Source organism: Erinaceus europaeus, chromosome 20 (genome assembly GCF_950295315.1).
Source record: "Erinaceus europaeus chromosome 20, mEriEur2.1, whole genome shotgun sequence".
Lineage (NCBI taxonomy): Eukaryota > Metazoa > Chordata > Mammalia > Eulipotyphla > Erinaceidae > Erinaceus > Erinaceus europaeus.
Window position 1 is genome coordinate 10,347,626 of NC_080181.1, and position 18,262 is coordinate 10,365,887.

At 44.4% G+C, this 18,262-nt stretch overlaps 2 protein-coding genes across 4 annotated transcripts; one reads left to right on the forward strand and one right to left on the reverse strand.

Moving 5' to 3' along the window:
• Nucleotides 1-177: 177 nt before the first annotated feature.
• LOC103118760 (olfactory receptor 4D5) lies at nt 178-1,747 on the reverse strand. The gene has a single exon (XM_007528970.2). The coding sequence runs from the start codon at nt 1,745-1,747 to the stop codon at nt 803-805; it is 945 nt and encodes a 314-aa protein (XP_007529032.1). The 3' UTR covers nt 178-802.
• A 12,950-nt stretch (nt 1,748-14,697) lies between these two features.
• TMEM225 (transmembrane protein 225) lies at nt 14,698-18,262 on the forward strand. Of its 3 annotated transcripts, none has more exons than XM_060179842.1 (4): nt 14,698-15,009; nt 15,843-15,992; nt 16,238-16,372; nt 17,812-18,262. In XM_060179842.1, exons 1-4 carry the CDS (start codon nt 14,835-14,837, stop codon nt 18,021-18,023), a joined length of 672 nt encoding a protein of 223 aa, XP_060035825.1. In that variant the 5' UTR covers nt 14,698-14,834; the 3' UTR covers nt 18,024-18,262. The 3 variants fall into 3 exon arrangements, with proteins under 3 accessions (XP_060035825.1, XP_007529033.1, XP_060035826.1); XM_007528971.2 differs by having other exon boundaries at nt 15,846-15,992; XM_060179843.1 differs by lacking the exon at nt 16,238-16,372.

Sequence of the window (18,262 nt, forward strand, 5' to 3'; positions counted from 1 at the left end):
GTACAATGTCTGTCATATAATCAGTTTTTAACAAAAATGATTTAAGGGGCTGGGTGGGTGCCCATGTTACCATAAACAAGGACTCAGGGTCAAGCCCCCAGCTCCCACCCACAGAGGGAAAGTCTCACATGTGGCTTAGCAGTACTGCAGGTGTCTCTCTTTGATTCTCCCTACTATTCCTTCCCTCTCAATTTCTATCTGTCATATAAAATTTAAAAATAATAAATTTTAGCAGTTATTACTTAGATTATGATGATGATAAGACAACCTTAAGAAACAATAAGGAAAAAAAACAATCAAAAGAAAGCAATCTGCCCAAGACACATCCCCTTTCTCTTCACTGACATCAAATTCAATAAGCCTCCTTAAATGAGGGCTTGACATCCTAATTTTTTTTTTGCTTCAGATTCCTTCATATTTTTCATTCTAGTTCTTCAAATGTAATTTTTATTTACTTCAAGAAGCAATCTTGGAAAAGAAACACCAGGTGTACCAGCTCCATGCACTCTGTGGTGGGAACTTTATCAGGTGCACACCACCACGCTCATCTGGGGCAGTGCCACCTATCCGCACACTTCCATACTGCATCAGAGAGCACTTCTCTAGAAGACAGTTAAGTTCAAGGATACTCATTTCATTTTCTGGGTTGGTTAGGCATTTATATCATCAGAACCTACTGAGGCCAAGGCCACAGAGGAGCAGCAAGCCAGCAACTTGAGCTAAGTCATTGGTAGCTTCTGAAGCAGATAGTACACTGAAATATGGCTCTGATTCTTAGGTTCCTGCTTCTGCTAACCTGGGCTCAGTGTTCCCGGGGAGCAAAAAGGCCACTTTGTTTCTTCCACAGCTTCTTCATGGCCAGAATCACATCCTTGTTTCTCAGAGTGTAGATGGCAGGGTTCAGCATGGGAGTGACCACTGTGTACAGCACAGAGACTGCCTTGTCCATGGGGAATGTCTGAAATGGCCTTGCATAGATGTAGATGCAAGGCACAAAGATTAAGGTCACCACGGCAAGGTGGGAGGCACAGGTGGACAGGGCCTTACTGCGGGCCTCCCAGGAATGGCTCCGGAGCATGATCAGCAGTGCTGTGTAGGATCCTAGCAGCACCAGGAAGCACATCAGTGTCACCAGTCCATTGTTTGACACCATCAAAAGCTCTAAGACAAAAGTGTCTGTGCAGGCTAGTTTGATGAGCTGGGGCACATCACAGTAAAAATTGTCAAGCTTGTTAGGACCACAGAATGGCAGGTGGACAGTCAGTCCAATCTGGACTATGGAGTGGATGAAGCCCCCCACCCAGGAGGCTGCCATGAGGATGCCACAGACGGTCCGGTTCATGACAAGCATGTAGCGCAGGGGCTGGGAAATAGCAACGTAGCGGTCATACGCCATGACAGTCAGCAGAAAGATCTTGATGCCTCCAATGAAGTGGAAGAAGAAGAGCTGAGTCAGACAGCCACCAAAAGAAATGATGGGGTTTCCCGAGAGCAAGTCAGCCAGCATCCGGGGGGCTGTGATGCAAGAGTAGCAGAAGTCCAGGAAGGAAAGATTGCCTAAGAGGAAATACATGGTTGTATGCAGGCGTGGATCAGAGGTCACAATGACCACAATAAGAAGATTCCCAGTTACCGTCAGGAGATATACAATGGAGAAAACAATAAAAAAGAGGAACCGAAGCTCCCACACCTGAGAAAGCCCTAGTAAGACAAAACCAGTCACCTGGGAATGATTCATGGGGCTCATCTGCTTTGTATGTTCCTGCAGAGGAAAATGGACATACTCATCATGAGGGCTGTAGGACTTCTAAAAAATATTTTTATTTACTTATTATTGGATAGATACACAGAGAAATTGGGAAGGGAGTGAGAAATAGAGAGGGAAAGAGACAAAGAGACATCTGCTGCCTCATTTCACCACTCACAAAGCTTTTCCCCTGCAGTTGGAGACCAGGGGCTTGAACCTGGGTCCTTGCACACCATCATGTGAGCACTTAACCAGGTGTACCATTGCCTAGCCCCGGGTCTGCAGGCTTTTCCAAAATGATTTATTCTGTTTCTTCTAGTTCTGTTCTCTATGATCTCATTTGCCAAGAGAAGAACATTGTGAGTGGTTCCATAGGACACAAAGCTCTTAAAATGTTCCTTAAGGGCCTAGTCCAACACCAGGAATAGAAAATTCAGGATAATGCTGATATGCTATAGTTGGTGATAATAAGAAATAAGTCATCAAAAACTAAGAAATGGTATCTAAAGGAAAGACTGGTAAAGTAGGAGTGAGTTTCAACTCTCCCAATATTGAGTTGTGAAGACAGGAAACACTTATTGAAATTCTATCTCATCTCCCTCATCTATGATATAAATTACCCAAAATCTTTGCAAAATCCATTGTAGCTTAATATTTCACAAATTTATAATAAATTACTGTTATAAATGTATTTTTATAGGGGCCGGCAATAGCGCAAAGGGTTAAGCGCACATGGCGTGAAACACAAGGACTGGTGTAAGGATCCCGGTTCAAGTCCCCAGTTTCCCACCTGCATGGGGGGGGGGTTACTTCACAAGCGGTGAAGCAGGTCTGCAGGAGTCTATCTTTCTCTCTCCCTCTCTGTCTTCCCCTCCTCTCTCTAATTCTCTCTGTCCTATCCAACAATAGCAATAACAACAAGGGCAACAAAATGGGAAGAATGGCCTTCAGGAGCACTAGATGTAGTGCAGGCACTGAGCCCCAGAGATAACCCTGGAGACAAAAAAATAAAATAAAATAAAAATGTTTTCACTGGGGCCAGGCAGTGGCACACCTGGTTAAGTGCTCGCATTACAGTGCGCAAGAAACCAGGTTCAAGCCCCTGGTCCTCAGCTACAAGGGGGAAAGCTTCACTAGTGGTGAATCAGGGCTTCAAGTGTCTTGTCTCTTTCCCTCTCTACCTCTTTCTCCCCTCTCAATTTCTCTCTATCCAATACTACTAAGTAAATAAAAACATAAAAAGGTGTTTTCTTTAGAGACATAATCTAACAATTATGCTACCACTGTACAGGTAGTGGATTTGAACAATGAAGTAAGTAATTAAGTAAGAGAGAAAGGCTAGGTTGTTCCACGGCATAATACAAATTCATATTTAACTTAATAAAGATAAAAATGACCCCCTATAGAAATAGTTTAAGAAGTATAAATGGGTGTGTATGTATAGAATGCACACTCAAATTTCCTTGCTTTTTCAGCTCAAAGCACTTGAAAACAAATACATTGCAGTAACAAAGAACAGCTAGTACTTTGATATTTTCTTTTTACTTATTTATTTTTATTTTATTACTTTATTTATTTTGCCACCAGGATGATCCATGAGGGCTCCACCGCTCCCAGCAATCGGTTTTTTTCTTTTTCTTTGATAAAGAGTAAGAGTAGGGCGAGAGGGAGACAGAGACAAACAGGAGAAACACCTGCAGGTGGGGACCATAAGCCTCACACATGTCAGCATTTGCACTGTTCCAGTCATGCCACCACCTGGACTCCAGGTATTGGTTTCAACCATCGTCCTCAAGAGAAGTCTCTTAGAGAAATAGCTGATTCTCTGACTGAGGCAGGGGGTGTTCTTGAGAGACTGACAGAAGGTAAAGGAGCACTCAAAGGAAACGGTGAGGTATGCCAACTGGGTGAAATACTAATGACCAAAACTGAAGCAATTTGTGGACAAAATAAATAAAGGAACATTAGACTCTAACCCACAGCACAAAAACAAACCTCTATGACATGAATGAATGACAGGGTAAGTGAAGAAATGGGAGACTCCCATCTCCCTTGAAGAACTCCAAAGATTTAGGTAACATCTATGCTCACAGAGGTGAAGCAAATGCACTAGGTAGAAACTAAGTGCACCCAGTGAATTTTCAAAGTATGGAAAAGTGGGAAAGGAACAATAAATTCTGGGGTCCAGTCAATGGTGCACCTAGTTAAGTGCACATACTACCATGCACAAGGACCCAGGTTCAAGCCCCTGGTCCACACCTGCAGGGGGAAGCTTCATGAGTGAGTCTCAGTCTCCCCCCTTCCCTTCCCTTCCCTTCCCTTCCCTTCCCTTCCCTTCCCTTCCCTTCCCTTCCCTTCCCTTCCCCTCCCCTCCCCTCCCCTCCCCTCCCCTCCCCTCCCCTCCCCTCCCCTCCCCTCCCCTCCTCTCTCTCTCCCTTCTCTCTAATGGTAGGTGTGAGCCGTGACAATCTTTTGACTGAAGACAAGCTTTAAGTTATGAAGTATGCTCCCTCCACCCATGAATCTTCACAGGAACAAACAGGGATCCATAAAAAGGGGGTTTTATTTACAGACACTGAGCAGACACCTAAGGCTGAACCACCATCCAGTCACTCAAAAGTGAAGTTCATCGACAAAGACTATCACCACAGTCACTAAACTTACAGTAAGCTTCTCACTGTCTCATTGAAAATGTGAGCTGACTGCCATGGACAACTCTGGAAAATCACAATAAAAAAAGCACAAAATAAAAAAGATGAAACTAAACATTTTGATATTTTTTAACTTGATTTTTCAAGTACTACATAAAAAAACTGTTTTCATTCTCAACACTTTAATATCAAGAGTTCTTATGTTTGCTTTTGTTTTATTACTGCCACCAGGGTTATTGCTGGGGCTCAGAATCTGCATGATAAGCCCACTACTCCTGGTGGCCTTCTTCATTTTTCTTTTTATAGATACAGACAAATTGAGAGAAAAGGGTGCTAAAAAAATACCTGTAGTGAAGCTTCACTGCCCTTGCAGCTTCCTGCTCTGCGTAAGGAACAGAGGCTTATGCACGCTAACATGTCTCTACCAGATGCATCACCACAAGCCCGACCCACCTTCTCCCTAACATTTTTGTTTGTTCTTTTTGTTTGTTTGCTTGTCTGTTTTACCACCAGAAAACCCTTAATCTAATTTTAGATCATATTTCTCACCCTTAAAAGAAACCTCAGCATACAAATAAAAAAAAGAAAAAGAAAAAAGAAAGAAACCTCATCAGAGAACATGATTTTACACTCTAGACAAAGCCTCCTTAAAGCTGAGGTCCAGAGAAATGAAAAGGCACACTATGCTTTCAAGGTTAGTTCATAACACAGTCACGTCTAAGTTCAACATATTCTGCCAGTAGATGATCCCTGGATCACACATCTCCTAACAAAGGGAAAGAAGCCTAAGAAATAAGTGAAGTAACTGTGGTTCACTTACCAGCCACTTCTCATTGAAGATAAGCCAGTATTAATTATAGATATATAAACTCAATTCAAAAATTTTAAATCACAAAGATTCCATTTGGCCCTTAAAAGGGCTCTGTGGAGTGGAGGTGAGCTGGTTTTTATGCAAAGGGATTACTGCCTGAGCCCAAGGCAAGTACCTGGCAGTGGGCAGGCAAAGCAGCCTGTTGCTCCTCCAAGCCACGTGTCCCTGGGGACTTTATCCCAGACCAGAGCGTGGAAAAGCAATAACCCAAGCAAACCATCCCTGTAGGGTAAATTAACTGCTCTTCCTTGCACATCACCATGTTAGCCTCGTAATTCAGAGTTTACAACTCTGCCTCTCAGATTTGCCTTTCTGCTGTAATCTACTCTATATTCATACCAAACTACTACATGAACCAAAATTTTTAAATACAAAAAATAAATCAATGAAAAGACTGACTGAAAATAGGAGACCTCAATCAAACCTAGCCCTCAATCTGACAATGTTGCTCTCTATCAACTACTTTTTTTGCTTCTGATAAATTCTTAAGGTTTTTATTTATTTTTTTAATTATTATTCATTCATTGGATAGAGACAGAAAGGGCGGGGTAGACAGGGAGACAGAAAGAGACACCTGCAGCCCTGCCTGCTTTACCGCTTGTAAAGTTTCCTTCCTGCCATGTGGGGACCAGGGGCTTGAATCCAGTCCTTGTGCATTACAGTAACGTGCACTCAACCAGTTCTATGACCACATGACGCCATTAAGAATTTTAAAAGCTGTTATTTTATGCTCACCAGTTGGATAAACCAGGGGCCAAGAGGGAGCACACTTGGTTAAGCACACACATCACCATGTACAAAGACCTGGGTTCAAGCCCCCACTCCTCACCTGCAGGTGGGGACACTTTACAAGTGGTGAGCCAGATCTATAGGTGTCTCCCAGGAATCTTGGTAAAGAAAAAAGTTCAGCAGGGAATCTGCTAGTAGCAGCTCTCCAGCCCCAGGGGTCTGGTTATGGAGGGGAGGGGTGCACTTCAGAAATATTTTAAAAATTTCCTTTCTATTTTCTCTGTTTTCTAACCCAAATTGAGCTATAGTCACCTCCTTGGTGTCACACCTGTGACCCTTTATTCACTGTCCTGCAGAAGGCCAGGTATCCTACCCTTTCCAGCAGTTGTTGTCGGAGCTCATGCCAGCAGCTAATTCCAAGTTTCCATCTTTGCTCCGCCCACTCCAGTTAACTTTAAAATTCTTGTCCTGGGTACACAGTCTCTATTTTAGGTGTGACTGGTGGATTTATAGAAGTATTTCAGTAAGCCAAGGAAGCCAGGGTAAATATGCCCCAATACTACCCAGTTCTTCCAACTCCCTATCAGTCCCCTCCTTGGTGCTTGAAGTCTCTGATCCTTGTCACTTCTCAGCAACAGCCTGCAATCTATAAAATCAGTACAATTCCTATGAATTCCCAATGACATAATTTGAGGAATTTGATCATCTTATTCAAGAATTTATGTGGAACTTTTAAAAAGCAAGAATACAGAGTCAGGCAGTAGCACAGAGGGTTAAGCACATGTGGCGCGAAGTGCAAGGACTGGCATAAGGATCCCGGTTCTAGCCCCTGGCTCCCCACCTGCAGGGGAGTCACTTCACAGGCAGTGAAGCAGGTGTCTACAGGTGTCTGTCTCTCTCTCCCCCTCTCTGTCTTCCCCTCCTCTCTCCATTTCTCTCTGTCCTATCCAACGACAGCAACAACAACAACACTGATATAACAACAATGGCAACAAAAGGGGAAAAAATGGTCTCCAGGAGCAGTGAATTTGTGGTGCAGGCACCGAGCCCTGGCAATAACCCTGGAGGCAAAAAAAAACAAGAATAGCAAAAGCATTACTAAGGAAAATGATGGGGTACATAGGGATGGTTTGAAAAAGTTGGGTATGTAGGGATGGTTTGGTCTTTGTCAAGATATGGCGTGGAAAGGGAAGAAAGAGGGCAAGAGTGAGATAGAGAAGGGAAAACATCTGAAAGGTGTGATTGGAAGCAGGAAGTTGTTGGGAAATTGTGAGGAGCCTCTCAAAGCAACCTGCATTCCTGATAATATGGCCTATCTACATAATCATAGTTTTGCCTGAGAGATCCCCACCCATTCCATTCCTTTGATCTATCTTGGTTCGAACCCTGGCTCCCCACCTGCAGGGGAGTCGCTTCACAGGAGGTGAAGCAGATCTGCAGGTGTCTATCTTTCTCTCCTCCTCTCTGTCTTCCCCTCCTCTCTCCATTTCTCTCTGTCCTATCCAACAACGACAACAACAATAATAACTACAACAATAAAACAACAAGGGCAACAAAAGGGAATAAATAAAAAAAAGAAAAGAATCTCCCCAACAACAAAAGTCCTGGACCAGATGGCTTCACAAACGAATTCTACAAAACCTTCAGGAAACAATTAATACCCATACTTCTAAAGCTTTTTCTATAAGATCGAAGAAACAGGAACACTCCCTTCCACCTTCTATGAAGCCAACATCACCTTGATACCAAAAGCAAACAGGGACACAGTAAAAAAGGAAAACTACAGACCAATGTCTCTGATGAACATAGATGCCAAAATATTAAACAAGATCTTGGCCAACCAGATACAACAGTATATCAAAAACAGTATATCATGACCAAGTGGGATTTATCCCAGGAATGCAAGGCTGGTTCAACATACATAAGTCAATCGATGTCATTCACCACATCAATAAAAGCATTAAGCCAAAAACCACATGATTGTCTCAACAGATGCAGAGAAAGCCTTTGACAAAATCCAACACCAATTCATGCTCAAAACTCTACAAAAAATGGGAATAGATGGGAAATTCCTCAAGATAGTGGAATCCATATATAGAAAACCTACAGCCAACATCATACTCAATGGACAGAAGCTGAAAGCATTCCCCCTCAGATCTGGGACTAGACAGTGCTGTCCACTATCACCATTACTCTTCAACATAGTATTGGAAGTTCTTGCCATAGCAATCGGGCAAGAGAAAGAAATCAAAGGAATACAGACTGGAAGGGAAGAAGTCAAACTCTCACTATTTGCAGATGATATGATAGTATACACAGAAAAACCTAAAGAATCCAGCAGAAAACTACTGGAAGTTATTAGGTAATATAGCAAGGTGTCAGGCTGCAAAATCAATGTACAAAAGTCAGTGGCATTTCTTTATGCAAACACTAAATCTGAAGAAGAAGACATCCAAAAATCACTCCTATTCACTGTTGCAGCAAAATAATAAAATACCAAGGAATAAAGCTGACCAAAGAAGTGAAAGACTTATATACTGAAAACTATGAGTCACTATTCAAGGAAATAGAAACTGATACCAAAAAATGGAAAGACATCCAATGCTCATAGATTGGAAGAATAAATATCATCAAAATGAATATTCTTCCCAGAGCCATATACAAATTTAATGTGATACCCATCAAAGTTCCACCAAGCTTCTTTTAGAGAATAGAACAAAAACTACAATCATTTATCTGGAACCTGAAAACACCTAGAATTGCCAAAATCATCTTGAGGAAAAGAAACAGAAACGGAGGCATTACACTCCCAGATCTCAAACTATATTACAAGGTCATCATCATCAAAACAGCCTGGTACTGTAACACAGACCAGTGGAACGAAATTGAAAGCCCAGAAATAAACCCCCACACCTACGGATATCTAATCTTTGATAAGGGGGCCCAAAGTATTAAATGGAAGAAGGAGGCTCTCTTCAATAAATGGTGCTGGGAAAACTGGGTTGAAACATGCAGAAGAACGAAACTGAACCACCTTATCTCACCAGAAACAAAAATCAACTCCAAATGGATCAAGGACCTGGATGTTAAACCAGAAACTATCAAATATTTAGAGGAAAACATTGGTGGAACAATTTCCCACCTAAACCTCAAGGACATTTTTGATGAATCAAACCCAATTGCAAGGAAGACTAAAGCAGAAACAAACCAATGGGACTACATCAAATTGAAAAGCTTCTGCACAGCCAAAGAAACTATCATACAAACAAAGAGACCCATTACAGAATGGGAGAAGATCTTCACATGCCATACATCAGACAAGAGACTAATAACCAAAATATACAAATAGCTCACCAAAGTTAGCACCAAAAAAGCAAATGACCCATTCAAAAATGGGCAGAGGATATGAACACAACATTTACTTCAGAGGAGATCCAAAAGGCTAACAAACATATGGAAAACTGCTACAGATCACTGATTGTCAGAGAAATGCAAATAAAGACAACATTGAGATACCACCTCACTCCTGTAAGAATGGCATACATCAAAAAGGACAGTAACAACAAATGCTGGAGAGGCTGTAGGGACAGAGGAACCCTTCTGCACTGCTGGTGGGAATGTAAATTGGTCCAGCCTCTAAGGAGAACTCTCACAAGGCTAGACATAGACCTTCCATATGACCCAGTAGTTCCTCTCCTGGGGATGTACCCCAAGGATTCCATAATGTCCAATCAAAAAGATATGTGTACACCTATGTTCATAGCAGCACAATTCATAATAGCTAAAACCTGGAAGCAACCCAGGTGCCCAACAACAGATGTGTGGCTGAGAAAGCTGTGTGTTGTATGCCCTCCCCCTGCCAAGAAAATTGGTTCAGTCCTGCTAGTTTTTGCGGGCCCGCTTGTCCCCACCCCAAGGAACCCCGCCAGAGTTCCAGAGTGCTTGGCGCTGCCGCGGGGGAAAGAGGCAGCAGAGTTCTGTTTGGTGACTAGTTTGGTTTAGTTTATGAATCGTTGTTCCTGAATAAAAAAATACAGCTTCCCTGCCCAGCCGTGTGTCCTTGAGTCTCTGTTACCCGCCCATGAAGCTAGCCCGGCCAGCTGGAGCCTCCGAATTTTAACAACAAATGGCGCCCATGTGGACCTGACCTGCGCATCTCTCAGATAAGTGAAGACAATTTGGCTACCTATGCACTATGGCCTTCTCTTCTGCTTGTGAAGAGATCTCCAAAGGCCTCTGCTCTTTCTTCACGAGACTGTTTTGCTGTTTCTGGAACATTTATCTCTGGACCACTCTGTGGTTTCCACTTGCTCGGGCGCACTCAGAACAACCAGTGGAGTTGGGAAGAGCCAGCGGGCAAGAGGTGAGGCGTGGAGCTGCCTTTTCCACCTGGTGGAGCAGCCAGCCAGCCGGCTGTGCCCAGACAACCCCGCACACCGCGCCCGCAGCCCCGCAGCCCGCAGGAGGCTGACGCCAGCACACAAGAGCCCGACGCCAGCACACAGGAGCCCGATGCCAACACACTGGAGCCCGATGCCAACACGCTGGAGTCCGATGCCAACACTCAAGAGCCCGAGGCCAGCCCACAAGAGCCGGCTCTCCACCGCGTGGCGCAGGACTGGACGCGTGATCCCTCCACACTGCTCGGCCACTGCGAGCAGGACAGCAGACATGGCAGGGCCATGGGGCAGGGCCGCGGCGGCCTATCATGGCCACCACCCCAGGGCACCTCGGCCCGCGCCTTCTACAAGGCTGGCCCGCCCGCCCTCGGGCTATGAATTCTATACAGATCCCGGACCTCCCGGACCCCCTGGGCTCCCTGCCGAAACTGGGCACTGTGGCCGAGATCCTCAGCTCCGGTCTGAAGGCAGACAAGCTGGAGTACGCAGAGATTTGTGCAGAGATTGCAACCTGCAATTCCTTGAAGTGGAGCTGCGTGGGAGGCCACCTCCGGATGGTGACCCCCCCCCCAACAACTAAGACAGTACAGATTTAAATTTGTGTTTAAAATGACATGTCTTCGTAACAAAGGTTTCTCCTTGTGTATTAATGACCATGTTTATGTGTGTGTTTAAAGTTTGGTAAACAGTAACTTTAAGGCTAAATTCTTACTAGGCAAAGTTAAATGAAAAAGGTTTTCAACGTAATTCTCATAAAGATAAAATTAACTTACATTTAAAGTCTGAGGTAAAAATTAGTTAACAATCAATATATTTTAACTAAGTTGGTCTAAACAAGACCTGCGCACACCTAGGGTGTGTCTCCACCTTGAATGGGTATAACAAAAGGTTAAATAGACTTGTTGATATGTAAAACTCCCGATTACCTTCTCTATTAGAAATGGTAGGTTACACAATGGCTATGCTAATTATTCTCATGCCTGAGGTTTTCTTTCCTGCTCACACCTAGGGTGTGTCTCCATCTTGAATGGGTGTAACAAAAGGTTAAAAAGATGTTGCTGATATGTAAAAGTCTCAAATTCCTTCTCTATTAGAACGTTAGATTGTGCTATGATTATGCTAATAACAAGTTTTGTTTCATAGTAAGTAAATTGCAGCCAGCTGCCTTTGGGACTCTAGGCCATTCCCCACCCCCATACAAATGCCTGTCGAGGCAAGTACACACTCCAGAGGCAAGAAATGTTTTTTTTTAAGCTGATAAAGTTTTGCCCACAGATGCAAAAAAATGGCCCCCTCAGGCCTTCCCTTGGCAGCACACTGGATCTTGTTACTCGCTTACATGTTTCTCCATGTTTGTGCCAGTTTCTTTTTTAAAAATGCCTGTATGATAGAGGTTTCTGTTCACCCCACACCCCTGATACTGTGGTCATTTAGTTAAAAAGAAAAGGGGGAATTGTTGTATGCTTTACATTGGGTTGTTCTAGCTCTCCCCCTTGCCAAGAAAATTGGTTCAGTCCTGCTAGTTTCGCAGGCCCGCTTGTCCCCGCCCCAAGGAACCCTGAGAGCGTTCCAGAGTCCCAGAGTTCGAGAGTGCTTGGCACCGCCGTGGGGAAAAGAGGCAGGAGAGTGCTTGGCGCCGCTGTGGGGGAAGGAGGCAGGAGAGTTCTGTTTGGTGATTAGTTTGTCTTTATAAATCGTTGTTCCTGAATTAAAAAATACAGCTTCCCTGCCCAGCCGTGTGTCCTTGAGTCTCTGTTACCCGCCCGTGAAGCTAGCCCGGCCAGCTGGAGCCTCCAAATTTTAACAACAGCTGTGGTATATATACACAATGGAATACTATACAGCTATCAAGAACAATGAACCCACCTTCTCTGATCCATCTTGGATGGAGCTAGAAGGAATTATGTTAAGTGAGCTAAGTCAGAAAGATAAAGATGAGTATGGGATGATCCCACCCCATAGTTGAGAAAGAAGAACAGAAAGGGAAACTAAAAGCAGGATATGACTAAATTGAGAGTAGGGCACCAAAGTAAAAACCCTGTGGTGAGAGGGAGGGTGGACATTCATCTTCCTGGGGCGGCAGGGGGCAGGGGTGGATGGGTGGGATGGGACACAGTCTTTTGGTGGTGGGAATGGTGTTTATGTACACTCCTATTAAACTGTAGTCATATAAATCACTATTTAATTAATATGAGAGGGGAAAAATTGATTGTATGTCTTGAACTTTTTAAAACACAGACTGAGTCTTTTTAATACATAGGCTGAGTCTTTGATATGTTGACTCCCTCAAAAGCCTAGACCAGGTAGAACAGAAACAACAGGTGGCACAGCTATATACAAGATGCTGGGTATTATACAGCAACCCCTAACAAGGGGACCTTTCAAAGTTAACCCAATTACCAAATCATGTGATGATAACAATTGTGGAGATTAGAATGTGGAGATTAGAAATTGTTACTTTTTAGAGACTGTTACACTGAAACCAACTGTTACTTGTTAGAGACTTTTACATTGAAACCAAGGGTTCCTTGTTACAGCCATTACAACAGTTAAACTGAAACCAACCGCTCTTGTTAACAGTTAACTGAAACCAACAGCTCTTGTTCTGTGTACTATAAAAAGCCGAGAGCAACAAAGTTTCCTGGTTGTCCAGACTCTCCCCTTGTGTGGAAGGGTGTCAGCGGCCCAAGTTTAAGCTTGCTAATAAAGGCTCTTGCTATTGCATGTGATGCTGGTCTTCCTTGTGTGAGATCGGGACTCAAACTTCTAGGCACAACAACAAAAATTATCCACTGTCTTCTTGAACCCTAAGATAGCTAGAACCTCACATTTCCACTATAGAGCCTATATTTCCCCCAGTCCTGGAACCTTAGGGTGGGGCGCACTTTCCTGCATGCTTCTTTCAATGCATATCAAATAATACTGCATCCGCCAATAGCAACCTAATCAACACATCAAGTGCCACCCCAGCATGCTTCAGTTCAGACTGTGTCCAGAGACCTCAGATGTGGAATGACAACCCTTCAGCTTCATTACTCGGGTGATACCTTTCCTTTCATAGTATTCTCTAATTCTATTCCAGGTGGTTCACTTCCTAACAAAGTCCCAAAACCTAGATATAGACCAGGTCCCCTGAGATAGAGCATATGTTCACATGTATCCATAAATTAGGGCAAAATATATACCTGAAAGCAGAAGTACACAAATAGTCTGCAGTGAGTTCCACCCCCAACACTTCATCTGCACTATTCCAGCATTCAGGTCCATAATGGTTCAACAATTTGTTTGGCTTTGTATGTTAACTCTCTTTTCAGCCACCAGGTTCCAGAAGCCAGCATGATGCCGACCAGACTTCCCTGGACAGACGACCCCACCAATGTGACCTGGAGCTCCGCTTCCCCAGAGACCTTCCACTCTCCCTGAACCTCCAGATGCACACATTCCACACCTGGACACCAAACTAACTCCATAGTCTTCTTCCAACACTGATCTTCGACATCCCTTTCAACCATGAAGGACATAACACAACAATTCCCCTTCCACTTTTTCTCTCTCCTATCAACTACACACACGCATCACTTACATCTAAATCAACCAAACAGAAGAAAGGAAGAGAGCACCCTAGTCTCTTCTGACACCAACAACATTAATGGCATCCCCTTCATAATCTTGAGAAGAAATACTCCATACAAATGGCCAGGTGATACTGGCAGTATATATATATGGAGAGAGAGAGAGAGAATGAGAGAGAGGGAGAGGGATTTCAACTAAAAGACAGCTATTGTCCCTATGGCAGCCTCTATTACAATTGCTAAACAAGAAAAATACAGGAGGACTTAAGGTTGACTTAGTGGCCCTTGGGAAACAGTTGTGTGAGCCACCCAGAGAAGGAGCCAAAGAATCGTCTTTGAAAGGGGTGCAACATGGAGGGATCATTCAACTACTGTTAGCAACGTGACTACTTGTATCAATGATTTGGAATTCCTCCTGCTCTCCACTGATCCTTTATCTCAATTAAACCTGGAACATATAATTCTAAACTGTAAAGTCATACTTCTTCAGTCATGCAGGTCTAACTTCTCTCATGGTCTCTAGTTATCCCTGTGTCTGGTAATTCTGTGTGTGTGAAATCATGTCTCCTCTAAAGCCCTCCGAGTCCCTTAGGCCTTCCACTGTACAAGGTACTAGGGACAAAGGTCAAAACAATAAATGGTTCCATAACAGTTGGTATCCCTGACAACGGGCTTAGCCAGGTATGGGGGTGGTGAAGAATGATTTATCTTCTCTGCTCCTTAGGCTGCTTCAACTTCTGACACTGCCAAAGACACAACAACCATCAAACATCTAAATTTTTGTCATCCTTTAGGCATTAATCAAATCACAGAGGAGACATGTGAGATATCAGTGGTGGTCTCAGATTACAGCCCCCACCCATAATGGTGACAATACCACTCAGAAGTGTCCAGGCAGTCAACCTGCTCTTATCTTCTGGGATTGTAATCTTCATGTCAGCAGGAGTCATCATAGAGACATGGGTTGAATTGAACTTGGAAACAAAAAACCCTAGAAGTCACAGTCCATGGTTATATTACGGAGATCTATGGCCAGAAGGTAAGAATCCCTGAAAAAGATGGGTAGAGAGGGAGGGTTACTCTTTCCCCAACTTCTCATTCACATCACCAGCTGGTCAATCTTCTGGTGCAACTTCCCTGAGCTGCAGTGTGCTTACTTCATAATCAAAAGCCACGGATGACTCCAAAATCTCACCATCTGCATGATTCAGGGGGAAATGTTAACTATTCACGGTTTTCACTGCTGAACATTGGAGAAGCTTTGGTTGCAGTAGAGATAGGGTGATGAGTAGCTACTAACACAGAGGGAATGGAACTGGCAACTAGCAAAATAGGGCATATTGTCAGAAGGAAACACTAGGTGGAGAATTTACCAAGATATCAGTCCTGAGAAAAGAAGAAAAAGAAGCTTGCTAAGATTCCAAACGTATAACAGTGTCTTCTGGTTCTCTTTTCCCCTTTTTTTAAAAAAATTTTTTATATTTATTAATTTATTTCCTCCTGTTGCCCTTGTTTTTTTATTGAGAAATGGAGAGAGGAGGGGAAGACAGAGAGGGGGAGAGAATTGCAGACCTGCTTCACCACCTGAGAGGTGACCTCCCTGCAGGTGGGGAGCCGGGGGCTCAAACCAGGATCTTTACGCCGGGTCCTTGCACTTTGCACCATGTGCGCTTAACATATTGCACTATTGCCCGACTCCCTCTCTTTCCCTTTCAAATTAAGTTCCCTGCCTTTTTTTTTTTTTGCCTTTTTCTCCCCATACTCTTCTCTTCATAATCAAATATTTCATCCCACTCCATTTTCCCCTTTATATGTGTGGCCCTCTGTTTGAAACAAGCCTATTGTCCTCTAAATGCAGCTTCTACTTACCAGCAGATGACATGAAATTTGTGAGGACCCTGATGATTTCAGTCTTCAGTCTGGCCTTCATCCATAATCTTTTCCTGGGCTTGGAATACAGCTACATGATTCCTGAAACTAAGTATCTCCACCTCATCCCTACCCTTCTTGGTCTCGTCACAGGTAACTTCCTGGCTCCCTAGTGTAGTACCTGCTTTGTGGGTCCAAGCTGCCAATCTCTGATGTGGCCTTCCCAATCTTTTAACTCAAGAATAGAGCTCTCTGTTAACCCTACTGCTAAATTAGGACTGGGTTTAGGACAAGGAGCAGTGATAGTGAGTAGAGGTATGGCAGGTCTTGGTTCAGACATGAGTCAAAGAGCCAAAGTAACTTAGCAGGCACTGTTTTCTCCTTTCATCTGGAATCAGGTGGCCTTCACCTCTGTGCACTCGTACTCTATCACCAAAAGCTGATCCAAGGTGTACCTATGTACTACAGTAGTTACAAGATCACCTGGGTCACTTTTACTACCTACTTCAATGCCTTTTGTTCTGCTGTCTCAGGTAAGTCTCCGGGGCCCTTGAATAGTGAGAGAATAATACCATCCTCTATAGAGGAAAAGATGAGAGGATGGGGAAAGGGAGTAGGGGAAAAGTAGGCAAGCCCTGCATTTTAAAGGTCAAGCTGACTCAGTCTTCAAAGGCATGTCCTACAAAGACAGAACTAGAGATTAGGGTTATGTGAAATGTTCAATATCTTAAGACCATTTCTAACTTTTCTAAATCTTTCATACCCTTGCCAGTGCCAGAGAGAAGTAACCATCAAAGTGAGAGCCAAGAAGAGTGGCTGAGATTTGAGCCCCCGACTCCCCACTTGTTGGGGGGGTTCACTTCACCAGTGGTGAAGCAAGTCTGTGGGTGCCTATCTTTCTCTATCTTCCCCTTCCTTCCCCTCCCTCTCAATTTCTCTGTCCTATCAAAAATAAATAAATAAAGGCCGCAGGAGCAGTAGTGCAGGCACTTCTTCTTCTTCTAGCGTTTGCCAGTGCAGGCACTAAGTCCTAGCAATAATCCTGGAGGGAGAGGGAGAGGCTGAGACAAAAGGTCCATTTACAGTGCCAAGGAGAGAGAGAGAGAGAGAGAAAGAGAGAGAGAGGCGCGCTGAGATGAAAGGTCCATTTACAGTGCCATGGGGGGGGGGAGGGAGGGAGGGAGAGGCTGAGATGAAAGGTCCATTTACAGTGCCAAGGAGAGGGGGGGAGAGGGAGAGGCTGAGATGAAACGACCATTTACAGTGCCAAGGAGAGAGAGAGAGAGACTGAGATGAAAGGTCCATTTACAGTGCCAAGGAGAGAGAGAGAGAGAGAGAGAGAGAGACAGAGGCTGAGATGAAAGGTCCATTTACAGTGCCAAGGAGAGAGACAGAGAGGGAGGGGGAGGGAGAGGGGGAGGGGGAGGGGAGGGGGAGGGGAGGGGGAGGGGGGAGGGGAGAGGAGGGGGAGAGGAGGGGAGGGGGAGGGGGAGGGGGAGGGAGAGGGAGAGGGAGAGGGAGAGGGAGAGGGAGAGGGAGAGGGAGAGGGAGAGGGAGAGGGAGAGGGAGAGGGAGAGGGAGAGGGAGAGGGAGAGGGAGAGGCTGAGATGAAAGGTCCATTTACAATGCCAAGGAAGTCTAAGGTGAAGGGAAGCAAGGCAGATGGCAAACGGTCACCCACCAACACTGGAGGCTCTCCCTTTCTAAGGAGTCTTTGAAATTCCAGTTGGAATCAGAAGCCAGCCATCTTTCAAAAACAATCCTCAAATCCTCCCTTTCCCCATCCTGAGTCCCATGAAGTTGTTCAGCGTATATACTTCTACATATGTGCTTCCATGAAAGCATTCCTCTCCCAAAGAGCCTGTGTCAGTTCAATGAGCGAGCAATCCCTGGGCTTCGGGTTGAGGTCTCCCCACCAACACGGAGGGAAGCTCTTCTGGGTCTCCCTCTCTCCTGACTTCTCTTTTCCCAGGAGTACTCTCCTTCCTACCACATATCAGTAGTACCTGCCTGAAGTTCACCCACACATCCTCCGAAGAAAGTCTGGTTATGCAGGAATCCACCAGTTCCATCAAAGTGGTTACACTACCAGAACGGACAGCAATGCCTCGAAGTATTGTCCGTGTGCACTCAGGGGACGTCAAGCCACATGTCCCTACACGCCGAGTAACCTGGGCTCTGTGATTTAACAGTCTTAACTTTCCGTGCGTGCTTATCTAACCAGATACCTGTGCACACGTGTGTTCTGCATGCATCTCCGAGCTGTTGTGGACTTGGCATTATACAAACAGGAGCGGTTGGGATGGAGTTTGTAGAAAATCCAGGAGATTTGAGGAGTGGGAGGGGGGGCTCCAGCCCTACTTAGGAAATGGTGTCTTCTACAACATTCTTTACTATTATAATAAATATTGTCATAACTGTTA